The sequence below is a fragment of the Bos indicus x Bos taurus genome, chromosome 15 (assembly GCF_003369695.1).
Source record: "Bos indicus x Bos taurus breed Angus x Brahman F1 hybrid chromosome 15, Bos_hybrid_MaternalHap_v2.0, whole genome shotgun sequence".
NCBI lineage: Eukaryota > Metazoa > Chordata > Mammalia > Artiodactyla > Bovidae > Bos > Bos indicus x Bos taurus.
This window is the reverse complement of record NC_040090.1, coordinates 3,310,425-3,322,861: the sequence shown is the minus strand read 5'-3', so window position 1 is coordinate 3,322,861 and position 12,437 is coordinate 3,310,425. Positions and strand designations below refer to the sequence as shown.

The following is a 12,437-nucleotide window of genomic DNA, read 5'->3' as shown; positions in this document are numbered from 1 at the left end:
AGGCTCTTCCCGCGTGCGCGGCCCCGCGTCCCGCCACCGGAAGCGCTGGCCACAGAGACGGCGGCCGGCTAGAGAGGCGCCGCCCGCGAGGCGCCCGGCTAGAGCGCCGGCAGCGCCGGAGGACCCGCGGGGCGTACCCGGCCCCGCCCGCCCGCGCGACCGCTGACCCCGGCTCCGCCCGCCCGCCCGCCCGCGCTGCCCCCGACCCTCGGGCCCGGAAATCGGGGGCCCCTTAAACGCTAAAGACGCCTAGGCTTTTTAGAAGAGAATTTGCGTAGTGTTTTTTATCAGACTGGGCCCCGAAGCGCGTGGCCCTTGCAATGAGGGCGTGTATCTCCTGTACAATAGTGGTTTCCGTAAAGCCGAAAGGAGTCTGACCCAAGAAGGAGAAGATTGGAAGAGTTGTGCAGAGAAGTGCCCCCTCCCACTGGCTTCCAGGAGAATGCAGGCGTTGATGTCGCTGTGACTGCACCACACTCCCCTGTCCAGAGAGGACTGGGTCCTTTTGCAAATGAGCTCGCTGCACCCCCGAAACTTCCAGCAGCCCCTACAAGTTGTGAATTGCCTGGAAGGGGCTGGCCAGCGGCCATGCCAAGTTCAAGCGCTGGTGTCAGGTTCATCACGGAGCCACAACTGCTTTGAAAGCCTATCACCCTGGGACTGCGGAAGCCAGCCACCCCCACACCCCCACCTTCTAGAGTCCTGGGGTGCATCTTGCAAAATCAGAGGCGGCCGGACTTGGGAGAGATGTCTGGGTTTCTATGCTCCAACCTCTTTTTGCAGATGGGGAAAGCTGAGGCCCTTAGGGGAGGAGCCCTGGGGTCTCAGTTGGCGACAGAGCTGAAGACAGATCTACCTACCACGGTCGAGCTCTCCTCTGTCATCCTCACCGTGACTCTATTTCAGAATGACTGACGATATGTGTCGTGCATGGAGACATTAGGGCAGAATGTTGAAACTTGAACATTTCTCTGACAGTCTGACCTGTGGTTACACCAGTAGCTTTGATCCTGGGACAAGAGACAAAGTAAACGCACCGTTGTTCCCAAAACTCATGGCTTTACCCTCTGGGTGATGGCTGTTCCCACACTCTCTAGCAACATAAATTCAACTAAATTCAATAAATACGCATTGAGCTCCGACACAGTGGTAGGATTTGAGGAAACTAGCAAGCAAGATGGAAACAGCTCCAAGCTTCCAGGAGCATGTAATCAAACAGATGATTCAGATAAATACATTGACAGTAAAACAACCCCCCCCCCAAAAAAAAACACCCAGTGTTATAATGCAATGCTGGAAGTAGAACTTCAGCCACTGCCAGGATGAATAGGAAATAGAAACTAAGTGACTCTTTAGTTACCCTCTCCCCTGAGACCAGGAGAAAGGTTCAGGAGACCACCCCTCCCCCAACCCACGCTGTTGATGGCAGCTCTTGAAAAGAGCGGGGTGTCTGTAGAACTGAGCGCTATAGGAAGACAGGAATAAACTCAGCCCAAGCAGGCTGCTAGGTGGGTGGGGTGGGGTATTGCAAGGGACTTTCAGGAGAGCGTGGAGCAGCTGGTGAGCTGGGATGGAGACGCAGCACAAGAGAACAGAACCGAAGCGGTAGACAGAGTGCAGATAAAGCATAAGTCCCAGAGGGCCCCAGCCAGCTGCATCCCAGGCAATCAGGAGCCTGGGATTGGAGACCCCACCCCTGCCGTGACATCATAGGGGAGTGGGGTGGAGACCAACAAAAAGGGGGTCCCCCACCCTGGCCTTGGACTCTTGGCAGCCCACAGGGTTGAGAGCAGAGAGAAGCTGAGCCCTGAGCTAGGGTTGCCTGACTTAAAGGAACAGGCTCCTCAAGCCCCCTCTAAGCCGCCCCCCCTCCCAGCCTCCATCCGGATGACCCCTCCCTCCTGAGTCCACCATCGGGTCTCTCCTGAGGGGTCATTCTCTCAGCATGAACTGCATCTCAGATTTCTTCACCTACGAGACCACCAAGTCGGTGGTCGTGAAGAGCTGGACCATTGGGATCATCAACCGAGCGGTTCAGCTTCTCATCATCTCCTACTTCGTGGGGTGAGTCTCTGGCCCCCAGGACCTAGAAACCTGAGGTCCTAGTGACCCCGAGGGCCACTCCCGGGTCCCATCCTCCCCCGCCTCCCTTCAGTGTTGCTGCCCAGCTGCCTAAGTGTCTCCCCTTTTGGGGGGCAGCAGCCTCATCTGTGGGGACCTGTCCCAGGCGCTGTCCTCCACTGCCGTCATCGGGGAGTTCTTTTCCCACTAAACCCTCCCGAGTTGGACCGTGGCCATCACCCCGAGGAGGGGAGCTCTTGCCCTTCCACCATCTCCCCTTCCCTCTCTCCTCTCCCCCAGCCCCAGCCCCAGCCAGAGAACAGACCCCCCCACACACACACACATCTTCCCATTGCCTTCAATCAACTCTTCAGGGGTCTCAGAAAGATGAGGGAGCCAGGGGAAGGGAGGGGAAGGCAATGAGACAAGGGAATCCGCGACAGGTTGACCAGGTGAATGGCGGAGAGGACACAGAGAAGGGGCGGGCTGGGCAAGATGCTGCGAGAATGTGGAAGGGGAGCCCTCGTTCTCTGAGCGCAGGACAGGGAGGGAGGGCGTTAGAGTTGGGGACCCTGCCCCTGTGGGGGGACTGGCGGCAGGCAGAAACGAGTGCAAACACCCCTCCAGGGAAGATATACTGCAGAGAAAGGAGGCTTTCCTGAGCATGACATAGGGGACCGCCCCCCTCAAGGACCAGAAATACTCCCCTTTGTCAGAGAGCATCAGTGCCCTACGTCCGCCTGAATTCATGCCCCAGAATCCATCCTGGGAGTTGCTTAAGAGCCAGGGAGGTCCAAACACCCGCTCTTGGCCCCCCCCTCTTGCAGATGCACAATGTACACACGTACACACACGTATACATGTGTACATACAAAGTACACACAAAGGTTCATGAAACAGACAATGGCCGGGGGGAAACACAGGTTCTGTCCTTCTCATGGTCGTTCAAATCAGGAAAGCGGGACAGAAACCTCGGAGGTCTGTTTCTTTTTCCCTGGCATGTGGGTCTCTAGCCTCGTGCTGTTCCTTGAGACAACGGGTCTGTGTGTGGGAGACAGAAAGCCGCTGATGACCATCAGGAGTTTGTGCCGGGAGGTCAAAGGAGACCCGTGTGCGTGCGGGCTGGGGCTGCTGGCGGGGACCTGCTGGCCCGCCAGGCTGGAGTAGCGCGTGGAAAGACGGGTGGCCGTGGGTGAAGAAACTTTTTAGCAGCTCCACACACGTGCTGAGAACCAGTGGGTTTCATTCATGCGGTGTGTAGACGAGGCTGCACATGCAGTCTCCTCGCGGAGACGTGAGAGGAGGGATTCAAGCTTTGGGATGAGATTAAATGGCTTTAAATGAAGTTCTGTTCCCACACGGGGGTTTCACGAGATAGGATGTTTGCACGTGCTCTCCGTCGGCATCTCCGGTGCCTGGCTCAAAGTTGGTTCTTAAGGCTTCACGTTCGCCTGTGTGTGCACGGCTGTGGTTCGTTGCCGCTGAATGGTCTGTTGGTCCAGGTGAGCACAGAGCTACTTGAGCACCTTCCAGCCTGGCCTGGCTCCGTGGGCTCCAGGCCGGAGGCTGATGGAGGAGAGACCCAGCGGGCTCCATCGCCCACGCCCCCCACCGCCCTTGTCTCTCCCCCTCCCTGATCCAGTCCAGCGCCCCATTCTCAGTGCTGCAGGCCGGCCTGCTGGGCGGGTAGGAGAGGCACTTTGGCGTCTTGACATCCAGCCCCATCCGTCTCCCAGTCTGACAGCTCCCCACGGAGCAGCGCCTGGCAGTTCCATCAGCGCTCTCTTCAGCCCAGCCCCTGGTCTCAGCCGCATCTCTGTGCACCTGAGCCCGGACGCCCGTCTGTGGTCAGGAAGGTAGCAGGAGTGTATCGAGCGTGTTCTCCTGACACGGAGACGGGAACAGTGGGCCCAAGCGGGACGGGTCCTCACCCCCATGGAGCTGACCCGGCCAGAGATGGATGCTAATCAGACCGTCTCCACGAGCAGATGTAAAATGGCAGCTGTGGCTCGGGGTTGAAGAAGGGGCACCCAGTGCCCCAAGGGTCGCGGGTACCGAGAGGTTTGCCTTTGACCCAGCCGGGGAAGTAAGGGAAGGCTTTCTGGAGATGAGACTTTGAAGCCAAGAGCTGAAGGATGAGTCAGAGCCACCAGATGCGAGAAGAGGAGGAAGGAGGTTCAAGACAGAGAAGGCCGGCTCTGCCAGGTGGAAGAGCCTGGTGAATGTGGGACGAGAAGGGGTCTTGGTGGCTGGAGCAGAGGGAACCAAGGAGAGGATGGTGGAGGACGGGGCTGCAGCCACAGGCGGAGGCTGGACCTCCGATCCTTCACTGCTGCAGAGGGGTGATGGACTGTGATGGAAGCTCCTGGTGCGTTTCAACCTGGGTGTGTGTGTGTGTGTGTGTGTGTGTGTGTGTGTGTGTGTAGGGGGAGAGGTGGGAAGCCCTGGCTGACACCCCAGGGATTGGCGTGGGCAGAAGTGGACACAGGAGAAACCGTTAAGAGGCCAGGCAGTCAGGCAAAGAAAGGTGACCGTGGCTCCAACTCAGGAGGATTTGAAAGGATTTTTAGTGCTTTGAGGTTAATGCTTGACTTGAATCACTTCCATATTAGCCCTGCCAGGTAGACCAGATGCACAGCTTTACCTAGGGCGTGAGTGACAGGAGTCAATTACTCCTCTTATGTACGTACAGCAACACGCCGCCTGATCACCTGATCGACTCCACACACACCCACGCACACACACACACATGCACGCACACACGTACTGGCCTGAGCCTCAGCTGCTTGCCTGTGGCTCCCGCCCCTCCATCCCTGGCTTCCTGACCCGCCCCAGGTGCACGGAGGTGTCTCCGTGAGGACTACTGGGCCTTTCTCGTCCCTTTTCTGGGCCCAGCTCGTAATGCGCAGTCTTCTCTGCGGTGGTGGGTGGGGGAGGACTTCCTAAAAGCCGACCCCTTTTCTGGATCCCGCGGGCACCTAAGAAGGAAGGAGACAATCCCTGAGGCTTGAGTGCCCAGACGCGCCAGCCAGTGCCCGGCCTGGGGTTGGTTCCCGGGGCCTTCGTGCAGGAAGCCCACAGCCTGGAAAGCAGGGGTGAGGGCCTCCCGCCTCTGGGGTGCCCCTTCCGCCCCGGGAAGGGCCTGTTGGGGTTGCAGGCGCCCCCAGCCCATCGCAGCCCTGCACTGGCTCTCCCACACCAAGACCCCCATCTGCACGGCCTCTCACTTTGGTTCATGACGTTCAGCCTCAGGTCAAAGCTTCCAAAGACGTCCATCATGTAAAGCCGTTAAAAGGGCGCGTGGGGTCAGAGGGGGGAATTGATCCAGTTTACAGAGAGGGGCGTGGGATCCCATGGCTTGCTTTCTGCCTGCCCCGCGCCCATCTCCCCAGATGGGGACACCTGGTCAAAAGCCTGGCTCTGACCCCAACAGGAGTGGGGTTCAGACAGGTCAGTTTCCGTGTCCACGTCTCAGCCCCCGTATCAGGACGATGCCACCTCTGAGGGTTCTGGAGGGAGGAGGTGACACGTGGCAGTGCCTGGGCTGGGTGACTCGGGAAGCTGGTGACTGTTGCCATTTCTCAGGCTCCCGGCGTGCCCCCCTTTCCCTAGGCCCAGCTCACACCTTCCTGAGAGACTCATCTGATGCCTGCGGGCACGCACGCGCACACACACACACACACACACACACCCTCCCGATCTCCTCCATGACTCCCGGGAGGTGGACAGGACAGGACACTGCCCGGACTTCCAACCTGCACATCCCACCTGCCAGGGAGCTGCCGCCCGCCTCCCGCTCTATAAATAATGAACCAGGAACGCGAGGGAAGAAGTCAGAGCAGCAGAGTCAGTGCCAAGAACTGGAGGCTCAGTGCCATCCCGTCTCCTCAGCCCTGGCCTCTGGAGACAGACTCGGCCCCTCTGTTCCGGAAATGAACACCCCCCCTTCTCCAGCTGCCTGCATGCCCCGAGGGGGCACTGGAATGCTTCCGCTTGTTATTCAACTCGGAGGGGGAACCCTGCCTGGGCATAGAAAGGAGCCGAGAGGCAGGAGGAGGAGAAGGAGAGAGGCCGGACAGTCGTCCCTTGGGCTCTGGGCTCTTCCTCCTGAGACGTCCCTGAGCCGAGGGCCACTCTCCCGGGTGATGGGGCGAGGCCAGCAGGACAAGGGGACCCCGCAGGGGTGATCCAGGGTCAGAGCATGCGCGCAGCTCAGCGAGTCGGTGCCCCACCCCGGGCCTGGGCTCCTCCGTGTGTAACGTGAGGATGATACCACAGCAGTCCCCTTGGGTGGTGAGTAAGGATTCTTGCCTCTTCAGCATGCTGTGCTGATCCTGCAGTGATGGTGACCATCTGAACTCCGCTTCTCACCCGAAGGTTCCCAGACTTTAAGGACAGGAGAGGCCGGTCATCTCACTGCTGGACACACAGAGGCGTGTCCGTTCCACGGCCAGGCACACGGAGGTCCAGGGGATGTGTGGCCACCGTGGCCCCAACCCGGGTGAGGGTACCACAGCCGCAGAGGTGCTCTGTCGGACCTCCCTCCCTACCTTGGCTCCAAGGGCCGCAGCCCGCTGATAAAGCTCTTCTGGACGATGTCCCCGTTTTCCATAATCATTCCCTTCCCTTCTGCTGGGATACGAGATGGCAGGTGGGACGTCTCCATGAGCCGCCTTCTCTCCTGAGACCTCGATGATACCCCTCCCATTGCAAAACACAGAAGGCAGGGCGAGGGAAGTAAAGCTCACCCCGCTGCAGACTTCCACAGAGGCATGGTGTTCCAGGGAGCGGTTCGGAAGCACAGAGAGAACTCTTAATGGCTTGTTACTCAGGGCGCTGCCCGGAACAAGGCAGGAAGAGCAAGGTAGGTGAGGCACCCTCAGCCAGCACTGGTGGTCACCACCCTTTCCCTCCCACTCAAGACAGCGTTCAGAACTCGGCGCCGGCGACGTCCCTGGCGGTCCAGTGGTTAAGAACCTGCCTTCGAATGCAGAGGACCGTGGTTCACTGGTTCGATCCCTGGTCAGGGAACTAATATCCCAGGTGTCTTGAGGCAGCTACGGTGGAACACCATTGCTAGAACCCCGTGTGCTGCAACTGGGGCCCTGCGTGTGTGCGTGCTCAGTCGCTTCGGTCGTGTCCGATTCTTTGCGACCCTATGGACTGTAGCCCACCAGGCTCCTCTGCCCACGGGATTCTCCAGACAAGAATACTGGAGTCGGTTGCCATGCCCTCTTCCAGGGGATCTTCCCAACCCAGGGATGGAACCTACGTCTCCTGCATTGCAGGCAGATTCTTTACCCCCTGAGCCACCTGGGAAACCCAACTGAGACCCTATGCAGCCAAATAATTAATAGCATTTTTTTTAAAAGAATTCAGGGGCCATAGGGAAGCCCCACTAGGGGATGACTGCAAACCCTCTCACTGAAAACTGAACGAGGAGCCGCTTGTAAAGTTCAGTCCCATAGGCAGGGCCCCACGAGTGACTACAACCCCAGCACGACCCATGAGCTGCTCCCCTCTGCGTCTCCCAACATCAGGGGACCCAGAGGTTAGAAAGCTCCCAAGCTTGCAGTCCCAGCCCCTGCTTCTAAGCCCCTTGGCTCGGGCTGCAGCCACCTCCCAGCCCTCAGCCTCCCCCGCCCAGCCTTGTCTTCTCTGCTCCACGGCTTCCCTTCCTCCTGCCCGTCTTCATCTCACAGGGCTCCCCCGCCAGCCATCGCCCTGGTGAGCATCAGAGGCGACCCCAACACCATATTCCCCACATGCGCCCCTAGATTCCCTGAGGGGTCACACTGTGTCTCCAGAGCGGGGCACACGCAGCGTTTTGCAAACATGTTGAAGGAAGTTCTATCATCTGCACAGCGGGAACAGTGAAGACGCCTCCTCGCATGCCATCAGGAGCAGATGGAACTTTCACGAGTGGCCTTGAGGCTGAGAGTGGCCTGAGGCCCGAGGGCAGGGCGTTGACTCCCCGAAACCCAGGGGAAAGCAAGGGACCAGGGGCAGCCCCTCCTTGCTGCTGGAGAAGGCTGGGAGGCCCGTGAGGGAGGCAGGAAGGGAAGAAGCCCAGGGCATCCTCCCCGACCCACGTGGTCCCTGTCTGCCCTGACGCTGCGGTGCGGGGGGGGGGGGGGGGGGGCGCGAGACTGACAGCAGCCTCAGCTGCTTGCCTCTCCGAAGCTGGTAAAGAGGCCAGGTGAGTGGAAGGGAAAGTTTGCTTTTGGGGGGATGCCAGATGCTCTCCAAAGGCAGACGCCCCACACCACCACCCCCACCCCGACAATCAGGGAGCTTCAGCTTATATCGCCTGAAGGGGGCAAAGCTGCAGGCAGAAACAGCGCTGTCAGCTCTGACCGTCGTCTTGAGATTGGTCATCAGTGGTCTGACCGGCAGCATCTCGATTGCTTTCAGTTCATCTTCAGTTCCAGGGTTGGTTTGTTTTGATTTTTTTTTTTTTTTTTTTTTGAGGCCAGTTCTCAGAATTTTTGCAGCTCATGTCACGGCTATAGTCTGCTCACCACCTAATCAAATTCTTCCACCTGGTGGGGGGTTTCCATATCTACAAGACAGCTCGAAGATTAGGGCTCAGAGGGTTTTCTCTAGCCCCTGCGCAGAACTGAAGCTCCTGGGCTTTGCTAAATTATTACTTGGTCTCCTTTGAGTATTTCCCCTTCGTGTCTGCGTTTTCTCACTTCTCTGTTAAACTTACTCTTTGGCTCAGGTCTGGGGGACAAGGACCGTAGTTTCTTACTCCATCTCGACCGTACCGGTAAATGTCCACTGGGTGGCAGCACAACCCAAGAAATAAGCGGCCCCGCCTCCCTCCCCAGCCACCCCTGTCACGGGCCAGGCGCGAGCTGGCAGGTCCCTGCCGTCCTGCCCGGTCCTTCTCATCCAGCGCCCAGGGCCTGCGTTGACTTGTCCGCTGAATCCCTGACGTGTGCCAGCTCTTAAGATACAGCCGTTAGCAAAGCCTGGGAGGCACCGGGGTCAGAGGCCCATGACCCTCTGCGTCCTCTCTCCGGAAGCCGCCAGAGAGAGAAAGACAGCACAGCTGAAAACTGGTTCTTGGAAAACTTAAAAAAAAAAATTACTCTTTTAAAAATGCTTTTTAAAAAAAATTGATTACTGTTTGTCCGCGCTTGGTCTTTGCTGCTGCACACGGGCTTCCTCTAGTTACAGAGAGCAGGGGCCCCTCTAGAGCTGCAAGGACTTCTCGTCGCTGGGTCTTCCTGTGCAGCGACAGGCCCCAGACCACCCAGGCTGCAGTAGTTGTGCTCGGCTCAGCCGCCCCAGGGCCCGTGGGATCTTCCCGGACCGGGGATTGAACCCGCGTCCCCGGCACTGGCAGGCCGGCGCTTAACCACTGGACCCCCAGGGAAGTCCAAACAGCTCACTCTTTTTATGTAAAAGGCAGAAAACAACACACAGTGTACAAATGGCATCTGTAGTATTAAAATTTCAAGGAGGGGTTCCCTGAGGGGGAGAAAAGAAGTCTAAAAGGGCTCTTTAGTCGCAAAGAGTCAGACACGACTGCGCGGCTTCCCTTTCACATTTTACTTTCATGCTTTGGAGAAGGAAATGGCAACCCACTCCAGTGCTCTTGCCTGGAGAATCCCAGGGACGGGGGAGCCTGGTGGGCTGCCGTCCCTGGGGTCGCACAGAGTCGGACACGACTGAAGTGACAGCAGTAGCAGTAGGGAGAAGTGCAGAAAGGGGGAGAACGTGACTCTAAGCCAACCCTGGGCTGGCGCAGGCCTGCAGCCCAGGCGCCCCATGCCCTCTGGAGGCGGACAGAAAGTGGCCTTTCCCGGCCTCCGTCTGAGGGCCTCGCCCCTCCTCTGTTGCTCTCTGCCCCCGCGCCCCCCACCAGGTGGGTTTTCCTGCACGAGAAGGCGTACCAGGTTCGGGACACGGCCATCGAGTCCTCGGTGGTGACCAAGGTCAAGGGCTTCGGACGCTATGCCAACCGAGTCATGGACGTGTCTGACTACGTGACCCCACCCCAGGTGCGTCCCTCTGCCCAGCCCAGGACCCTGTGGGCGCCCCCATGCTGGGGAGGTTGGCGAGGAGGGGCCAAGGCGAGGAGTGCCAGTGGGATTCCCAGACCAGACGCGGTGGCATCAGGGATCTGGGGGACCCCTTCCCAGCAGCTGGGAGGTGCTGGGGGCTTGGGCCTGCCTTCCGACTTTGCTAGGCAGCACTGGGCATCAGGGAGCCGGGTTTCTCCCTGGCTCTGCAACAACCTGTCCTGAAATCAAGGACAGCACCCTGGGGGGAGCAAGAAGGGTCGGGAGGATGTCTGGAAAGAGCTTGGCGTGGACCCCACCTTTGCCTTTAGCCCCGTGACCTTGGCCAGATCTCCGGGTCCAAGCCTCAGTCTCCCCATCTGTACAGTGGGGATAACAGCCTCGGAGTTCTCATCTGTACAGTGGGGATAACAGCCTCAGTCTCCCCATCTGTACAGTGGGGATAACAGCCTCAGTCTCCCCATCTGTACAGTGGGGATAACAGCCTCAGTCTCCCCATCTGTACAGTGGGGATAACAGCCTCAGTCTCCCCATCTGTACAGTGGGGATAACAGCCTCAGTCTCCCCATCTGTACAGTGGGGGTAACAGCCTCAGTCTCCCCATCTGTACAGTGGGGGTAACAGCCTCAGTCTCCCCATCTGTACAGTGGGGGTAACAGCCTCAGTCTCCCCATCTGTACAGTGGGGGTAACAGCCTCAGTCTCCCCATCTGTACAGTGGGGGTAACAGCCTCAGTCTCCCCATCTGTACAGTGGGGGTAACAGCCTCAGTCTCCCCATCTGTACAGTGGGGGTAACAGCCTCAGTCTCCCCATCTGTACAGTGGGGATAACAGCCTCGGAGTTCTCATCTGTACAGTGGGGGTAACAGCCTTGGAGTTCTCATCTGTACAGTGGGGATAACAGCCTCAGTCTCCCCATCTGTACAGTGGGGGTAACAGCCGTACTCACCTCTCAAACTGGCACTGTTGCATCTTCCCTCTCCCTCCTCCTCCTCCCAAGGGCACCTCTGTCTTTGTCATCATCACCAAGATGATCGTCACGGAAAACCAGATGCAAGGCTTCTGCCCAGAGGTGAGGGCAGGGCAGTGTGGTTGGGGGAGGCGTGGGGTTGAGGATGCAAGCAGAGGCCCAGGGTCCAGCCCCTGGAGCTGCTGGGACCCCTCCACCCTCCAGCGCCCCCCGCACTGCCCCCTGGGGTAATGGATCCTCCCCACACCTGTCTCCCCACAGAGCGAGGAGAAGTTCCGCTGTGTGTCGGACAGCCAGTGCGGACCAGAGCGCTTCCCGGGGGGAGGTGAGTGCGGCCCCCTACCCATCCGCTCCCAACCCCACGGAGTCAGCGGGACCCGGAGGGCAGCATGTCCCCGCCAGGGGAGAGGGTGGGAATCAGGGGTCTCGGGGGCTGCTGCCCACTCTGACGGAAGCCCACCATGTGCCAGCCCAGCGGGGGCTGCCCCCAGAGCTCCCAGTCCAGCGATGGGGTCCACACAGGTGCGCCCAAGGTGGGCAGGGCCGTCACGGACACACAGTGGGACGCGGGGGCTGGGGGTAGAGAGATTGGCTCCTGGCGTGTGCGTGCTAAGTTGCTTCAGTCGTGTCCAGCTCTGCGACCCCACAAACTGTAGCCCACCAGGCTCCTCTGTCCTTGGGATTCTCTAGGCAAGAACACTGGGGTGGGCTGCCGTGCCCTCTTCCAGGGGATCTTCCCATCCCAGGGATGGAACCCAGGTTTCCTGTGGCTCCTGCATCGCAGGCAGATGCTTTACCGCTGAGCCACCAGGGGAGGCCCTGGTTCCTGGTGGGTACCCCAAGTGGCTTCCTAGAGGCAGGGTCATTTGAGATGGGCCCTGAAGAACAGGCAGGATTTGGCAGGCGGCTTCGAGAAGGGCATTCCAGGCAAGAGGAGCAGAAGCAGCCAAGGCTCGGAGGCAGGAAAGAGCCTGCAGCGAAGGGGTCTCCACGTGAAGGGGTCTCTGCGGTGAAGGGGTCTCCACGTGAAGGAGTCTCCGCGTGAAGGGGTCTCCGGGTGAAGGGGTCTCCGGGTGAAGGGGTCTCCGGGTGAAGGGGTCTCCGGGTGAAGGGGTCTCCGCCGTGAAGGGGTCTCCACCGTGAAGGGGCTCGGAACTCGGGAGGGATAGGTCGTCCCCTCCGTTCCGCCCGGTCCAGGGCTGGGGAGGCGAGGCAGGAGGAGCTCTGAGGAGCACGGGGCCCCCAGTCCACCTCCCTGGCCCAGCCTGCCCTTTCCCTCCGCCTGCGGGATCCCTGTGTGTGTTGGGGGGCATCCCCGATGGGGAGAGGGGAAGGGGTGAAGGGCTGGGCATGCACCCAGCGATCGCAGCTCC

General features: G+C 59.5%; 1 protein-coding gene across 1 annotated transcript in view; it reads left to right on the top strand.

Annotated features, from left to right (window-relative positions):
- Window positions 1-1,095: 1,095 nt before the first annotated feature.
- The window catches only part of P2RX3 (purinergic receptor P2X 3), a 33,227-nt gene continuing 21,885 nt past the window's right edge, over window positions 1,096-12,437 (top strand). The window contains exons 1-4 of the mRNA XM_027562313.1: window positions 1,096-2,064; window positions 9,938-10,073; window positions 11,095-11,166; window positions 11,326-11,389. Of these exons, the coding sequence (XP_027418114.1) occupies window positions 1,946-2,064; window positions 9,938-10,073; window positions 11,095-11,166; window positions 11,326-11,389 (391 nt within the window). The 5' untranslated portion in view covers window positions 1,096-1,945. The remainder of the gene's footprint in view (window positions 2,065-9,937; window positions 10,074-11,094; window positions 11,167-11,325; window positions 11,390-12,437) is intronic.